The sequence below is a fragment of the Mobula hypostoma genome, chromosome 4 (genome assembly GCF_963921235.1).
Source record: "Mobula hypostoma chromosome 4, sMobHyp1.1, whole genome shotgun sequence".
Classification (NCBI taxonomy): Eukaryota; Metazoa; Chordata; class Chondrichthyes; order Myliobatiformes; family Myliobatidae; genus Mobula; species Mobula hypostoma.
In genome coordinates this window covers 153534614-153553152 of record NC_086100.1, presented here as the reverse complement: position 1 = coordinate 153553152, position 18539 = coordinate 153534614, and the positions used below count along the sequence as shown (strand labels likewise).

At 38.4% G+C, this 18539-nt stretch overlaps 1 protein-coding gene across 1 annotated transcript; it reads left to right on the top strand.

Annotated features, from left to right (window-relative positions):
* The first annotated feature begins 9 nt into the window (after positions 1-9).
* Positions 10-13873, top strand: mrps18c (mitochondrial ribosomal protein S18C). Its single transcript, XM_063045089.1, has 6 exons — positions 10-112; positions 6476-6528; positions 7698-7781; positions 10258-10315; positions 13102-13161; positions 13730-13873. Exons 1-6 carry the CDS (start codon positions 82-84, stop codon positions 13804-13806), a joined length of 363 nt encoding a protein of 120 aa, XP_062901159.1. The 5' UTR covers positions 10-81; the 3' UTR covers positions 13807-13873.
* Positions 13874-18539: the final 4666 nt, after the last annotated feature.

The window sequence follows — 18539 nt, the reverse complement described above, 5'->3', positions numbered from 1 at the left end:
CCATGAGCGTGCGGGAGAGGGCTGGGAAATCGCGCATGCGTAGTCCTGGTTTCTGGGTCGCTGGCAACTTCGGCCGGTGGGATGTTGCGGGTAGTGAGGACATGGCGTCCAGGTAATGAAGCTGGGAGGAGAGAAGTTTCTTGGAAGGTTTTGCAAAGGATAATGAGGCACCTCATGGTTTATAGAACTGAAACAAAATAGCTGTGGTTCCTGAATCTCTATGAAAAAGCGAATTTGTAACCCCCGGCCTGGTCCTTTCGTAGATTTTAGGAGGTCTGAACTATGGAGAAGGTGCTGAGGCGATTTCGTGGGGTTGGTAATAAGGTCGAGGGATTTCAAATGCGATTATTCTTATTGGAGTAGGAAAATTAATGATAGGTGTTATACTGGAACACAAAATCATAGGACAAGTATTTGTATTGGCTGGCACTATGTCTTTGACTAGAAGACGCAAGCTTAATTGTTAGAAGAAGATAAATGCAATATTTTCTGTGGCATCTTATGAGTTGGAAGTCGCAATTCGCAATCGGCTGTCGCTGTTTAAACCTGCATTTAATATCTGCTTGCTGTCCTAGATTAGGTTCTGATAGACAGGCATGAATCTTGCCTTTCTCATGTTCTTACATTTCCGTTCCTTAAGTAATTTCACTTTTTACAGGCAACAATGACGTAACTTTGATTTCTAAGTAAGAATGATGTTGTGACATGGAAAGGAATTAGAAGTTGAGCCAATGCTCTGGATGACAGAGTTTGTAGCTGCTGGATGGTGGTTATGAGGTGTCAAAGAAGGTTTCATGAATGAAGCCTTAATGCATTTTGTCACGTTATACAATGTAACCCTATTGTACCAGAAGTGGATTTTGCTAATCAGGCAGGCTTACTTAAGCTAATTTGGTGTACAGATTCTTTTGTGTTAGACCTTAAAACAACGGTCTTTACTGTTTTCATTTAAAAGAGACAAGTTGTGGGCTAGTTACAAAATTTCTAAATATACCTCTCTTTAATTACTCTCACTGCAATCTGCAGTCTGTAGTTTCCCATTAAGCAACATAGCTTTGAACCAGCTTAATGAATTAGTGATTTCACGATCTTCTGAAGGATTCGTTGGACTTAACTCCCAGTCACGCAGGTACAGCGCCTATAAGCAGACCAAGGACTATGGCCAAAAGAGTGGGAGGAGGGGAAGGCTCCAAGCCAGGCTGAAACGCAGAGGAATGAAGCCCATCATCTTGCTTGCAAATGTGCAGCTGCTGGAGAACAAGATTGAAAAACTAAAGGCAAGAATGCACCAGACCACTGCTATACTATGGTAAGGAATGCCAACCATTCCATGCCCAGAATGCAGTTTGGGAAATCTGATCACTTGGCTGTCCACAGGCAGAGGCTAAAGAGCAAAGCTCCAGAGATGAGAACAACAAAGAGGCAGAGGAGTGGCTATGGGATTACTTCCAGTCAGTGGACTGGGAAATGTTCAAGGATTTATCAGAGGAAAAAAGGAAAGGTACGTCGCATCTGGAATTTCCCCAGTTAGTGGACGATTTCCCTCCACGCCTCTCTGACGTAGTGGGGAACCGCGTACGAGGCAAGTTACAGCAGTATCTGAATCAAAAAACCATGGTTGTCACAGGCTTGATAAAACAATCGTAGATGAGTGTGTCCCCACAAAATCAGTCTTCTCCAACCGTAAGCACTGGATGAACCATGAAATCTGCAATCTGCTGAGGGCCGGGTCAGTGACAGATCTTGTGTGACTAAGTAGGATACAAGAGGTCCAGGTACAATTTCTGGAAACCATCCCACAAATGAAGTGGCAATTCCAGACCAAACCTGAGCCAGTGAAGGATGCTTCACAGCTGTGGCAGTGCTTGAATACTACATAGATAACAACAAGACTTTACTCCCAGAATGAGCTCAATGCCTCCTGTGTCTGCTTTGACTATCAAAACATGGAACCTTCACAAATTCCCACAGCCCCTGATTTCTGTCTGAGGCTGAAGTGAGAGCATCCTTCAGGAGGGTGAACCCACAGAAAGCATCCAGCCCAGTGGGGTACCTGGCCAATTACTACAGACCTGTGATGATCAACTGGCTGGAGTGTTCACCGATATCTTTAACCTCTCGCTTTGGCAGTCTGAAGTACCCACTTGCTTGAAGCAAGCTTTAATTATACTGGTACCTGAGAAGAATGTGATAATCTGCCTTTACTTGCTATATGCTTATGATTGTAAGGCTAAACACAGCTCTGATGCCATCACTGTCATTGGCCAAATCAAAGGTGGTGATGAATCAACATATAGGAGGGAGATTGAAAATCTGGTTGAGTGGTGCCAGATCAACAATCTCTCATTCAATGTCAGCAAGACCAAGGAGATGATTATTGACTTGAGGAAAGCAGGGTTCCATGAGCCAGTACTCATCAGAGAACTTGGGAGGATAAAGGTATTACTACTCTTCAAGATATTAATGGGGCAAGTACTATCCTTAGCTTTCAAGAATTGGTATCGCGATATAATATTGATAATTACTCTCTTTTTCTACTTTCGAGTAAGATCAGCTTGTAAAGCCTATGGCGTTCCCTGGGGGTCAGATTTAAAGGACCATTCCATTTTAAGCTGGATACAGAGTGCTCCAGGACAGATAGTGTCATATATTTATGATAAATTAAACTCCCAGAAATATATGCCCACATCGGGAATGAAAACCTGGGATAGGGACATATCTGAATTGGGACAAGACATAGACTGGGATGTGATTTGAGATAATGCTGCTGGTGCTTTGAAAAACCCAAATCATCGGTATATACACATGAAATTTTGTCATAGAGCATATTTAACACTGAGAATTAAACACCAAATGGGACTGGTTCCTGACCCATATTGCTCCCACGGAACCATTGGCTCTTTTATACATGTTGTATGGGAACATCCAGGGGTTTTTGGTTTGTGGGGGAAGGTTATCAGTACTCTTACAGAACTAACAGGGGTACAATTACCAATGGACCCCACTGTACATCTTCTCAATGATGACTCCCACCTTTCCCTTATGGAAAAAATGCGCAAAGTCTGGCTGGCAGGCCTGACTGCAGCTAAGAAGATGAAGATTGTAGTTCAGCGTTGGAAACCACCCCATGATATTTCAAATACTCAGATGCACAACCAAATACAATCTTAATGTGGTCAAATTTGATACCTAACTTAAAAGATCTTTTGTTAAAATAGAAATGCTTTGTCTGTGTATGTACTACTATTCAGTTGGTTGGCAGAGGGGAGAGGGGTGGAGGGGGGGATGGTGATGAAGGTTGGGGGGTGGCTGGGTTAAACAGTCAAAATGTAATTGGCAACTGGTTGTATTGAATGTAATTTGTTGGTGTTGCAATAAAAAATTAATAATAAAAGAGGTAGGATCAGAGGAGCTGAGGGTCAGTAACTTTACATTCCTCGGTGTTAATCATTTCAGAGGATCTGTCTGGGCATGTAAGTGCAATTATGAAGAAAGCATGGCAGTGCCTCTACTTTGGGAGTTTGTGAAGATTCGGCATGACATCTTAAAACTGACAAACTTCTATAGATGTATGGTGGAGAGTATATTGACGTTGCATTACAGCTTGGTATGGAAACACCAATGCCCTTGAATGAAATATCCTACAAAAAGTAGTGGATATGGCCTAGTCCATCACGGGTAGAGCCCTCCCCACCATGAGCATATCTACACAGAGTGCTGTTGCATGCTCTTTCCTTGCTGCTACCATCAGGAAGAAGATACAGGAGTCTCAGGACCCATATTACCAGGTTCAGAAACAGTTATTACCCCTCAATCAACAGGCTCTTGAATCAGTGGGAATAACTTTAATCGCCCCATCACAGAACTGTTCTCACAACCTGGTTTCTTCATCTCATGTTCTTGATAGTTATAACTTATTTATTACAGATATTTATTTTATTTTGTAATTTCAGTTTGTTGTTTGTCCATTCTGTTGCGTGTGGTCTTTCGTCGATTCTATTATGTTTCTTGGATTTACTGAGTGTGCATCTCTATCTATAGAGAAAGAGAGACGAAGACTTTTGCTCTGTACTGTATTTGTCAACATGGAGCGGAGAGTGAGTTTGTAGATCTGGCGGGAGCAAAGGATGTTGAGAAATAGCGAGGGTGGAATGCACGGGAAGAGTGTGGGAAAGGTGGCAGAGGAGTGTCAGGTGGGGAGTGACGTGGGTGCAGCCCTGAGACACCAGGCAAGGTCATTTGATTCCATACAGTGGGTTTATTGATCATTACAGAACATCTCTCTGGTGCTTCCCTCTCCTTCCCCTCCCTCTTCCCCTATTCCCAACCATGATTCCCTTCTCCCTATCCCCTTCCCCTCGCAGTCCACAGTAGAGACTCATATGAGAATCAGGTTTATCATCACCCACATATAACACGAAATTTGATTTTTTTTTGTGACAGCAGTGCAGTGCAATACAGAAAATTACTATAGTGATGTGCAAAAGTCTTAGGTACTCTGGTTATAGACTAAGACTTGTGCAGTACTTTGATAATAAATTTACATTAAACTTTGAAGTTTTTTTGCATATATGGTTGTGAAGCTTTGTGAAGTCAGATGAATACTTCCTGCATTCTCAGCTTTGGATTTGCTCTTCTGCACACAGTCACCGTTCTTGTTGTATTTCAGCTTGAGCAGTGACTTCCTGACAGAGATTGGGAGACTGCTTCACCAAACACCTATGCTCCGTCCACCAGAAAAAGTGGGATCTCCCAGTAGCCACCCATTTTAATTCCACTTCCCATACCCATTCTGACTTGTCAGTCCATGGCCTCCTCTACTCATGATGATGCCACACTCAGGTTGGAGGAACAACACCTTATATTCTGTCTGAGTAGCCTCCAACCTGATAGCAAGAACATTGATTTCTCAAACTTCTGGTAATGCCCCACCCCTCCTTCACCATTCCACTCACCTTATCTCCTTACCTGCCCATCACCTTTCTCTGGTGCTCCTTTCCCTTTTCTTTCTTCCATGACCTTCTGTCTTCTTCCACCAGAATCCCCCTTCTCCAGCCCTGTATCTCGTTTACCACCAAATCCCCTGTTCTTTACTTCACCCTCTTCGCCCCTCCCTCCACCACCTCCTGGTTTCACTCACCATCTTCTGTTTCTTCCTCCTCTCACCCCACCTTCTAACTCTGACTCCCCAGCTTTTTTTCTCCAGTCCTGATGAATGGTCTCGGCCCAAAAAGTCGATAGTACTCTTTTGCATAGATGCTGCCTGGCCTGCTGAGTTCCTCCAGCATTTTGTGTGTGTTGCTTAGAAATGTAGCTTGTTAATTCCAGGCTTTCAGCTCTACAACTGAGATGGCATTGGGTCCCATTGTCAGTATTTTTGATATTGTGTAAAGCAGATCAAGTTGATTGAAGGCAAGTTTCACTGAGGGTAAGGACCTCAGGAAAGACCATCCACTGACAGTTCTTGCAGAAAATGATTGCATGTACCATAAAAAGGAAAGGTACGTCACATCCGGAGAGTTTCTTCAGTTAGCGGACAATTTCTATGAGGCAAGTTACAGCAATGGTTTGCCATTGCCTTCTGCTGCATGAGTTTCCAAAGAGATTACTAGCTCGTAACCCAGCACAGATGGAAAGCGTGCAGGGGAGCCGGCTGGATTCGAACTCGGGACCTTCCGACCCGAAGTCCGGCGCTGATGCCACTACGCCACCAGCCGGGTCAACAGCCTTTACTTCTACACTTGCCCTGGCATGCCATTGTTGAGGATGGAGCCACCAGACCTTGTTGATTGTTCACCATCTCTTGTTGGATGTGGTAGAACAGGAGGGGCTTGATCTTATCCACTAGTTTGGAGAGAGCTAGGTTTTGAGAAAAGAACTCAGCTTCGGTGACTTGGGATATGACTCAAATTTAGGTATGACTGTCATTTAAGCCTTTCATGCTCCTCTGAGCTACATCAAGTGAATTGCCTTCTTACCTTGATGGTAATGTTGAAGGTTGGACTGTGGTGTGGTGAGTAACTTGGAATTGTATTTGTCACAGATAATTTTAACTGAAAATCACTCCATAGTATCAATACAAACTGACATGATGCCTTCAGAAATGTATGTAATGCTCAACTGATGGTTGCAAACAGTAAAATGCATGTGTTTATCTTACACAAGAGTCTGACCTAATGCATAAACACTTTTATCAGATTTGGAAATGTTTACAAAATAGATTTTGTTGTTAAGCTAACATTTTGGTATCAATTGATTGTTTTCACCACATACCAAGATGCAGTGGAAAATTTGTCTTACATTCTGTTCATACAAATCGAAAGTATTAATTGCAGAAGTTTAGAAGTGCCTTCGCTGATGGAATCTGGTATTGCACTTCTATTCCTTTGTGAATTGATTATTTACAATTTAACAATATTCAAAGACGAATTGAAAGCTGAACCACAGTCTAGATATTCAAATGTTTGTTTTGCAGGGTACTGGCAAAGGGGAATCGCCACTCAACAGATTCCAAGCATTTCTGATATGGTAAGAAATAGGACTAAAAATAAATAAACCTGCAGATGATGGAAATTTGAAATAAAAGCAGAAAATAGTGGAAATGATCTGCAGGTCAGGCAACATCTATGGGAAGAGAAACAGAAAATGCTTCAATTTTCATTAGGGGTCTAGGAAGCAAAATCAGAGAACATTAAATAATATGATCATTAAAAAATTCAATTAGAAGTGTAGAAGAAAGCTCTATTCAAAGAGCTATGAGAACATGGAACTTGAGGGCATTAAATTGGAACCAGGAATCCAGAGAAGGGGAAATGAGGGAATGTTATGTTGATGGTTTGATAAAGGAAAGATGGATGTGATTCAAGCTCAAAAGTAGTTCAGCTGAAAAACTTGTTTTACCTCAACTGGTATTACATAGATTAAGATTCAAGGCTCTTTAGAACATTATTAATTGTTTCTATTTTGAAAACTTTTTAATCTAAAAACTTATTTGTTGTTCAAGTAGGCTTTTGTAAGCTTTTAGTGAAATTCTTGTGACATGCTCCTATTGTCCGTTTTCTCTATTTTTTTTCCCAAATATATTTTCCATACTATATTTCTTCTGACATTAATTTGCATAGTAATCAGCTCTTGTGTTCGTTACAGTTAAATTCACTTCTACATTAAGTTTAGTTTGCCAAAGCTTTCTTATATGGCTTTATCACTTCTAATTTTGACAGTTTTCATTTCTGTGGCTTTTGGTCCCTGTTCATCGTCATGCCTGACCTTTCTCGTCTACATTGAAATTTAAAATTCTTATCCCTGTTCATATATCCCTTGATTTCAATCTCTAATCTTCACCAGCTAACAAATTGTTCTCTGTTCTTGCTGTTTGTTTGGCTCTGGTGTACGTTGCTGCCTTTCACTTACAGTGTGTCTTCGGTCGTCTGAATTACAGACTACTCCTTGAAGGAATGTTTCTGTGTTTTTACCCTTTACATTTGTCATTCATTGAAGTGTTGAGAGCTTTGATGTTATGCAAATTATCCTAATGCAGAGGATATAAAAAGAACATTGCAAACTTTCATTGAATATTTTTATCTTAATATGATTGTTAGTCAACTAACAATTTGGTTGTTTAGTCATTGAAGTGATGGTGGAGAAACAGCTTGATTATTAATGTTTCAAATACTCAAATACCTTCCACTTTCTTACAGCCAATAAAGCTAGAAAATCCTTACAAAGAACCTCCCAAGAAGTGCATTTTATGTGGTATTTCAGTGGATTACAAGAATGTCCAGGTTTGTTCATTTTACTGATTAGGGTGTTAAATGAAATTCAATAAATGTAGGAGGTAACATATGCTCAAAGGCTATATTATATGATAGGATATTGAAGAACAGGAATTTTGCCATGTTAATTATATGTACATCAACACCATTTACTGGACTAGAATGCAATAATAATTGTGTGGAGTGACATTTTATGAATGCAATAGCCAATATTCTTTATGCAGTCTTCAAATAAAATCTAAATTAGGCAAATAGCTGTTCAGGAAAGAATGTTGTAAACTGTGAATCTCATCTTAGAACATAGAAACATAGAATATAGAAAATCTACAGCACATTACAGGCCCTTCGGCCCACAATGCTGTGCGGACCATATAACCTACTCTGGAAGCTGCCTAGAATTTCCCTACTGCACAGCCCTCTATTTTTCTAAGCTCCATGTACCTATCTAAGAGTCTAAGAAGACCCTATTGTATCCACCTATATCACCTTCGTCGGCAGTGCATTCCGCACACCCACCACTTTTTGTTTTGAAGGCTTCAAGTCATTCACTCTCAAATTGTAGTGGGTTTTTATCTAAATTATAAAATAGATCTATGATCTGATTAGAAAGATTATAAAAATAGGAGGCTAAGTTTGTGGATAGCAATGCTGGAATCATATTCTCCCATCACTACACTAACATTTACCCACAGGTCTTGTGGGCTTTTCAGCGCAGGTGACCTGATATCAATTGTCTGCTGAAGTGCTGCTTTATCCATGGGTGAATCATGGTTACCTGTATTAAAATTGGAACAATGGAACAATTGGAACAAGCATCAGTTAGTAATTCTGAAAAACTGTTACCCCATGTGTGTAAAATTACATTTTCATATCCAGAGGTTTGCCCATATTTAAGTGAGCATGTGGGCAAAATTTGTTTACTCTTCAAATACATCATTTAATTTTTGAGAGAGCAACCTGAACTTCCTGACAATGTTTAATTGGGAAGGTACTGCTGTTGCTTGGCCTGTGGAGTTACAGCACAATTCAAACTAAACCTCTGATATTTGCACTTTAATTACTCATATTTATACCTCGGAAGTTCAGTCAGCCTCACCATTTTCTTCTCGAAGTTAGGACTATCAAATCAAAACCATCTGTGTCCCTGTGATGTTATAGGTAAAGAAACTGCATTTGCTTATGTATTTCCTGACTTGAGCGTCATTGGACACAGCTACTTAGCCAACTTTGATTGGCGTTGGATCATAGTTGGAAGGCTCATTGTTCTAATAGAAGAAAGTGAAGCTAAATACCAGGATACATAGTTCTGGCCACATGATATATTGATCCAAAATATTATTTCCTCCAGTATCTATCATCATAAGGATCTGTAATATGGCAAACTTTGAAATTAGGTAGCAGTGCCTCATAAAGGCAGCAATCCATCACTAAGGACCCCCACCATTAGGAAGGAGGTACTGAAGCCTGAACACACTCAACAATTCAGGAGCAGCTTCTTCCCCTCTGCCATCCAATTTATGATTGGACATTGAACCCATGAACATTACCTCACTACTTTTTATTTCTGTTTTTTGCACTAATTTAATTTTGACTATTTAATATGTACTTACTGTAATTCAGTTTTTCCCCTTTCCTATCATGTATTGCATTGTAGTGCTGCTGCAAAGTTAAATTTCAAGACGTATGACAGTGATATTAAACCTGTTACTGATTCTCCAAAAATGTTAACTTGGCCAAAGTTGTGTTGTTACTTATAGTTAGATTACTTGCCTGATTTGATTGTGGAATTCCTTTTACTATTGCTATATTGTGAGTGTTCTTCTGTTGCTTGTGATAAAGAAGTTGCATTGATGTAAGTAATTAAAGCAACATCAGTGAGATGAGTTTTCTCACTGTCAACTCTGTTTTGGAGACTATGTTCATTAATATTGATATTGAGGGCCAGAACACTTTTTCCCTTGTTCAAAATAAAATTATTTCCAAATCAGATGTGAATCCAAATGCAAAATACTTCAGATGCTGGACTCTAGAGCAAAATCTGAATCATGTCATCTGAAAAATGAATCTTTCTCTATTTAGCCTTTAATAATATCCCATCATTTTCACTAAGTACATTTGAAACCGAAGTTCAATGAAATTAATTCATCAGAATTATTATCACTGACTTGGATGATTTGATATTTGTTTTGCAGCAGCAGTACAATACAAAGACAAAATTATTTTAAATTACAAAAATAATGTAAAATCAACTTGGTAGTTAGAGAGGAAAAAGCTGCTTCTGAATTATTGAGCATGGGTCTTCGGATTCCCATTCCCTTCCTGATGGTAGTAACAAAGGAGGGCTTTTATTGGAGAAATGAAGACATTTTAGTGCTTTAATAGCTTAAGTTTGAACTGCATATTGAATGTTTATATTTTAATCTGGTGAATATACTCTGACACTAACATACATTTCATTTTTTCATTATTCCCTTTTTAAAACAAGCTTTTATCCCAGTTCATCTCTCCATATACAGGTCGTATTTTAGGCAGACATATAACTGGTAAGATACTTACAATTTTGCACTCTTTAGAACTCCAATTGGAAGAATTTGGGCTTTTCATTATGGCAGGCATGTATTTTGAAGCAGAGAAGATGTATAGTTTGCGTAACGTTTTATTTGAAATTGTGTAGTGTTAATACTCCAAGATGCTCTAGAACGGGGTATCCTGTTAATTTCAGTAAATATATATTTAATTGAATTTTCAAGGTTTGAATTTTTATAAAATGTCAAGCTAATTGTTTATTTTATCCATGCAGTGGCTTTTTAAACCTATATATGCTGAACAAAGTATTAATTCCTAGAAACCCTACATGCAGTCACACATACCAATTAAAAAATATGTAAGTGTAAAATCAGGCGTGGAGAGAAGGCTACAGATGACCTCCGTCTTATGGCTAATTGGATTTGTAGAAACTTGCAAAGGAGTTCATAAACTATTGCCATAATTTTGAAATGCAATATAAAGTCTCTCTCAGAATATGCGGGGGGAGAAAGTAAAATCTGCACAATTTTTTTATCACCTCTCATTTCATGATTCGCTCAGATGATATGCATTCATGTTACATCCTGTTTATTTCCCAGAAATATTTCCCCTCCCACTCCCAATTCGGTGTTTTACGTTTGCCTAAAAAGACAAAGATGCAGTGATGCCAAGAAGTTTGTGAACCCTGTAGAATTTTCTCTATTTTGTATAAATATGACCTAAAATGAGGTTAGATCTTCACGTAAATTCTAAAACTAGATAAAGAGAACCCAATTAAATAAATAACACAGAAAACATTATACTTGTTCATTTATTTATTGAGAAAAATGATCCAATATTACATGTATTTGTTGAAAAATTATGTGAACTTCTGGGGTAATGCCTTCTACAAAAGCTATTTGGAGTCAGGTGTTCCAATCAATGAGATGAGATTGGAGGTGAGGATTGTAGAGGTGCCCTGCCCTATAAAAAAGACACCCAAAGTCAGGTTACTGACAGAACCTGCTCTTCTCAAGAAAGATCTGTTTACGTACACCAAGCCTTGATCAAGACAACTTTCAGAGGACCTTAGAAGAAGAATTGTAGAGATTCATCAAGCTGGAAAAGGCTACAAAATCATTTCTAAAGAGTGTTCATCAGTCCACAGTAAGAGCAGTTGTCCACAAATGGAGGAAACTCAGTACTGTTGCTACTCTCCTTAGGAGAGGACATCCTGCAAAGATCACACCAAGAGCACAGTGTGCAATGCTGGGGGAGGTGAAAAAGAACCTGAGGGTTACAGCAAAAGACCTGCAGAAATCTCTAGAATTTACAAAAATCTCTTCCTGAGTCCACTATAAGAAAAACACTGAACAAGAATGGTGTTAATGGAAAGACACTACAGAGGAAACCACTGTTCTCCAAAGAAAAACATTGCTGCACGTCTCAAGTTTGCAAAAGACCACCTGGATGTTCTACAACACTTCTGGGACAATGTTCTGTGGACATAGGAGACAAAAGTTGGACTTTTTGGCAGAAATACACGTCGCTATGTTTGGAGAAAAAAAGGGCATTGCACACCAACACCAAAACCTCATCCCAACCCAAATGTGAGGCATGGTGGAAGGAACATCATGGTTTTGGGCTGCTTTGCTGCCTCAGGGTCTGGACAGTTTGCAATTGTTGAGGGGACGATGAATTCAAAATTGTATCAAGACATCTTACAGGAGAATGTCAGGGTAGCAGTCCGTCGCCTGAAGCTGAATAGAGGTTGGATAACGCACAGGACAATGATCTGAAAAATGAGTACATCAAGAACAGAATCATTTAAAAAGAAGAGAATTTGTGCTTTGGAATGGCTGACTCAAAGTCCTGACCTTAATCCTGTAGAAATCTGGGTAAAGAACTGAAGTACGTAGTTCATGCAAGGAAGCCCACCAACATCCCAGAGTTGAAGCAGGTTTATAAGGAGGGATGTCCTAACATTCCTCAAAGCTGATGTGTAGGACTGATCAAGTTACCAGGAACATTTGGATGAAGTTATTGCTGTACAAGGTTGCGGGGGGGGGGGGGGTGGCGATCATACCAGTTAATGAAAGCAAGGTTCACGAACATTTTCCAACAAACATATGCAATATTGGATTATTTTTCTCAGAAATAAATGAACATGTATAATATTTTTGTGTTATTTATGTAATTGGGTTCTCTTTATCTAGTTTTAGGACTTGCATAAAGATTCGATCACATTTTAGGTCATATTTATGCAGAAATAGAGAAAGTTCTACAGGGTTCACAAACTTCCTAGCATCACTGTATGAATAGCACAAGGAGTGAGATGGGACAAAATAAAGGACAATACCTATGAACCATTGAAACTATTGATACAATAGGGTATGTTTGCTTTGTTTATAAACAGAATTGTGTACTGCAATTTCTTTCACATTGATTAAAATATGATCTGTGCACACATTTATAGCACAAACACGAGAAAATTATAAAATTGCTGTTAGAATGTTAATTCCATCTTGAATTTTGGCAATACAAAGAGCCAATACCTTTAAACTGATTTATTTTACAAGTTATAGGATAGAAACCTACTGTGTCAATTAGCATGAACAGGAATTAGAAGTATGCTTTACAATTCAGCACCTCATTTTAAAAAGTACGAATAGAGTAATGCCAATTTATTAAGGCGATAGAAGCTTTAATTTTCCGGCTATGAGGAGATCCAGTAAACAAATGGTAATTAATAGTTTTGGATAAGTTGTTAAGAAAATGAAGCCTACACGGAGATTTAAATAAATTGTTTATAATTACTTTCTAGGTTTGTGTGGAAAAAAACAAAAAGAAATTTCTAAGACTATCAAAAAATCCCAGCGGATGGGTATGTTCTTTTAAAGATATCCTTAAATTGAAAACCAATACAGCTAATTGCAATATTTTGACTGAAATTTGAATTTGTTTAGATGCTGTGATCCTGCTTTGTGGTGTCATCAAAGCTTTTAAAATACAAATACTTAAATTTATCTAACTGTGACTGACCTGATATCCTAAGTGTTATAGAAAGAAGCTTATAATATTGCCATAAGGAGTAGTAAGCCTGAGGATTGGGAAAAATTCAGAATTCAGCAAAGGAGGGCCAAAAAATTGATGAAAGGGAAAGTAGAATACAAGAGTAATTTAGTGAGAAATGTAGTGTGCTAACTTCAAAAGATATGAGAAAGGAAAAGATAAGCAAAAGTTAATTTCAGTCCCCTAGACTAAAAAAGAAAATTATAATGAGGGAAATAGAGAAATTAAGCTTATGAAAAATCTTTGAATAACAATGCATAGATGATGTGTATTTGCCTTTTGAGCATTTTGAATATTTCATTATTCACCTATGATAATAAAATAGAACATCAGCTGCTGTGAGTTATTTTTGGTTAATTATTTTTTTTTATTTTTCATAGGATTTATGTCGGTGACATTGAAAGACCCAGCTTTCATAAAGGATACAAACATTTGTGATTACAAACTGTGGGAATAATGAATGTATTAATCGTATGATGTTTTGCAATTATATTCCAAAAATAAACTAGATTAAACTGCTATAAGATTTGTTTATGAATTTGTACTAAAAATTTTCAGAGTGAGTAGAGGTGGATAACTGTGTGTCAGATTGGAGGATGGTGTGTAGCGGTGTGCCTCAAGGATCTGTACTGGGTCCAATGTTGTTTGTAATGTATATTAATGATCTGGATGATGGGGTGGTAAATTGGATTAGTAAGTGTGCAGATGATACTAAGATAGGTGGTGTTGTGGATGATGAGGTAGGTTTTCAAAGCTTGCAGAGAGATTTAGGACAGAAGAGTGGGCTGAAAGATGGCAGGTGGAGTTTAATGCTGAAAAATGTGAGGTGCTACGTTTTGGTAGAACTAATCAAAATAGGACATGGTAATATATACATACATAATATAATACATACATGTACAGTTCTGGTCACCGAATTATAGGAAGGATGTCAATAAAATTGAGAGAGTACAGAGAAGGTTTACTAAAATGTTGCCTGGGTTTCATCTCCTAAGTTACAGAGAAAGGTTGAACAAGTTAGGTCTTTATTCTTTGGAGCGTAGAAGGTTGAGGGGAGACTTGATAGAGGTGTTATGGTGGGGGATTGATAGAGTTGACATGGTGAGACTTTTTCCATTGAGAGTGGGGAAGATTCAAACAAGAGGGCATGGGTTGAGAATTAGAGGACAAAAGTTTAGGGGTAACATGAGGGGGAACAACTTTACTCAGAGAGTGGTAGCTGTGTGGAATGAGCTTCCAGCAGAAGTGGTTGAGGCAGGTTCTATGTTATCGTTTAAAATTAAATAGGATAGATATATGGACAAGAAAGGAATGGAGGGTTATGGGCTGAGTGCAGGTCGGTGGGAATAGGAAAGGGTAAGAGTTCGGCACGGACTGGAAGAGCTGAGATGGCCTGTTTCCGTGCTGTAATTGTTATATGGCTATATGAAAGAATGTTGAAAATGTTTAGTTAATATTTGCGCAACTATGTTGCAGTTGTCATGTGAAACAGTATTTGCTTTATTACACTGAACCTTGAAGCAACTTTAGGAATAGCTATAAAGAGTTAGATATGGAAACATTGCTGCCAATGATATCCTGCTCCTTCTCCATAAATCAGAAACCCATCAAGAACTTTAGGAAGTTAAACTGTTCATTCCACTTTAAAAAAATATCAGTCCCTCATTTCATTTTCAGGCTTCTCATTCTCCTTTTTGTTCAAGTGTTTAAGCAGAGAAACATAGAAAATCTCCAGCACAATACAGGCCCTTCGGCCCACAAAGCTGCGCTGAACCTGTCCTTACCTTAGAACTACCTAGGCTTATCCATCAAGGAGTCTCTTAAAAGACCCTATCGTTTCCGCCTCCACCACCGCCGCCGGCAGCCCATTCCATGCACTCACCACTCTCTGCGTTTTAAAAAAAAACAACTTACCCCTGACATCTCCTCTGTACCTACGTCCAAGCACCTTAAAACTATGCCATCTGGAGAGACTTCCGGTAGCGCTCATGGAGTGAAGTCGCGTTCTTGACTCGCTCCATTACCTCTGAGTTTTTTCTCTCTATGGTCAGCTATACTTTAATTAACTATTAAGGCATCAATTTTTACAATACTTTGAATTAAACTGAATTCTCTGACAATTGGATGGAACTTAGATCTGCTATGTCTAAGAACGGGAAAGACGGCAAGGATGGTAAACCTCCGGTTAAACCGAAAGCTACGGATCTCCCTCCGACTGAATCACCGGTGACTTTGGAAGCTATATCGGAGTTAATTCAGAGGGAAATTTCAACCTCTGTTAGGGAGATGATTCGTACAGAAATTATGGGCTTTGTTAAAGACCTGATTCATATGGAAATCTCAACTAAGTTCCAGAAAATTGCCGATTTAATTGATAAGATGCAAACATGTATTGCGGAACATCAGTCGGCTATATCTGGTCTTCAAAAATCCGCGCAACAAAGTGAGCTTAAGATGGGGAAAGTCGAAGAAACAATTAATGTAATGAAGAAGAAACTTGACTTTTTGACTTTTAAAAACTCTGACTTGGAATCTAGAATGCGACGGCAGAATTTACGAATGATTGGCGTCAGGGAAGCCGTGGAAGCTAACAACCCTATGAAATATTTCTCTCAACTTTTAAAAGATGCATTCCCTACTGTATTTCCTGACCAACCACCGCTACTGGATCGTGTTCACAGAATCCCATCATACTCGTCTAGGTCAGATAGACCTAGGCATGTTATCTTACGTTTTCATTACTTTCAAGATAAGGAGAGACTGTTTCGATTCGCTCGATCTAAAGGTTTCATTGATTTTTCGGATCTTAAGTTCCGATTCGTGGAAGATTTCAGTAAACCAATCTGGGACCAACGGGTCCGTTACAGATCCGTGATGTCGGAATTCTATAAGATGGATTTAAGACCAGCGCTGCTGTACCCTGCACGTCTAAGGATTCGCATGTTAGATGGAGCTCTTCGTTTTTTTGATTCTCCATCGGATGCCCAGAGTTATCTGGATCAACTTTCATCTTCAACATCTTAATTGCCTTTTTTTAATTTTCTCCGTTGATCGGAGGCTGTGAATTGGTTGGTTTTAACTTTTCTGTGCCCTATTTGGGCAGAAAAGTTTACTTTCGATTTCTTAATATGGCTGCTAAACTTTCTTTTTAACTGCGTCATTTCTTTCTTTTCCCAGGGGATTCTGGGTGGTTACTTCCCTTTTGTCATCTTACGTATTTCCTGTGCGGCCTTAAATTTTGTAGTTTTTTTTAAATTTTATTCTGTTTTGCTTTTTATAATCATTTTATGTTAATAATCCTATTTTTTTTGTTGCTGTGTCTATTCATGAGTTTGAGGTTTATTGTGGTTTTTTTTAATATATACTTTCCGGCTTTTGTTCTGTTTTGTGTGTATTTTAATTGAGTTAACTTTTTTTTACTTATTTTTTACTGTTTTACAATTAGCTGATCCTTTTCATATTTATACCTTTTTTTTAGGGAGCGTATACCGGAAGTCATGGGGGTAGTTTTAGCGCTTGCTTCTTTCTGGCGGGTCTGCTTTAGATTTCGCCTTGGGGTCCTGGGGTGGGGGGCGGTGGGAGGGGCTTCACGTTTTAGTTTGTTTCTCTTTGGGCTATATACATTATTGAAGTATTGGTTACGTCCTTTTCCCCGGTATCTTTTGTATGTTCTGTTTCCTCTCCGGGTCTGTGGGTCGCGCCTATTGTCAATCCTCCTTGTTATGGGTTGACTTTAGGATTTATGGAGTCTATTATTAATTTTGTCTCCTGGAATACTAATGGTCTTAATCATCCTATTAAAAGGAAAAAAGTTTTTAAAGTGTTCCGGAGACTTAAAGCACAAATTTTATTTTTACAAGAGACCCATGTACGGAGGGGGGACAGACTACGTTTTTTCAAATTTTGGAAGGGACAACAATTTCATTCGAACTCCAATGCTAAGATTCGAGGCGTCTCTATCTTTATAGACTCCTCAGTTACTTTTATACAACAGGATATTATCTCTGATCCGAATGGTAGATTTTTATTGGTTAGTGGTTTATTATTTAATAAAAAAGTAGTTTTGGTTAATGTTTATGCTCCTAATATGGATTGTCCGGAATTTTATAAATCATTGTTTGATCAGTTTCCGAATTTGAACGAGTTTTCATTGATTTGGGGCGGAGATCTTAATACCTGTTTATCTCCAGCTTTGGACCGTTCGGCTCCTTTACGGACTTTACCTAATAAATCTGCAAATTTGATTAATTTTTTCCTTTCTGATTCTGGGTCGACGGACATTTGGCGTTTTCTGCATCCTCAGGAAAAAGATTTTTCCTTCTTTTCACATGTTCATCATTCCTATTCAAGAATTGATTATTTTTTCATTGATTCTCGTCTCATTTCTTCAGTGATTAAATGTGATTATGATTCTATAACCATTTCGGATCATGCTCCACTTAAGCTTTCTATTAAAATTATGGCCAATATACCAAACAATAGACAATGGCGTTTTAATTCGCTGTTGCTTCAGGACTCGGACTTTGTTAATTTTATGAATGAACAGATTGAGCTTTTTTTTACAATTAACCATACAGAAGATATTTCGGTTAACACTCTTTGGGACACTTTTAAAGCCTATATTCGGGGTCAGATTATTTCGTATTCCGTTGCTTTGAGGAAGAAACAGAAGCAGGAGGAGATGGTAATTGTGGACAAGATTAAAGAAATTGATAAGAAATATGTTATGGCTCCTTCTGAGGAGCTATACAAACAAAGAACTGAACTTCAAATGGAACACAGTTTACTACTCTCGTCCTCGATTGTAAACCAATTAAAGAAAACAAGAAGTGATTTTTATGTTCACAGTGATAAAATTGGCAAGCTGCTGGCTAATCAATTGAAATCTAATTATGTTAAATCTCAAATCAATCAGATTTATAACCAAAATGATCGATTGATATTGGATCATGTGGGGATTAATCAAACCTTTTGTGATTTTTATTCTTCTTTATACCAATCAGAGTCTCCTCGAGATTCTAAATATATGAATGATTTTTTAGATAAGTTAGACTTCCCTCTGATTTCACAGGATATGTCTTCTTTATTAGATACTTCCATTACAATGGATGAGATTAAGAATGTTATTTTTTCTATGAATCTGGGGAAAGCTCCTGGCCCTGATGGGTTTACCGTTGAATTTTATAAATG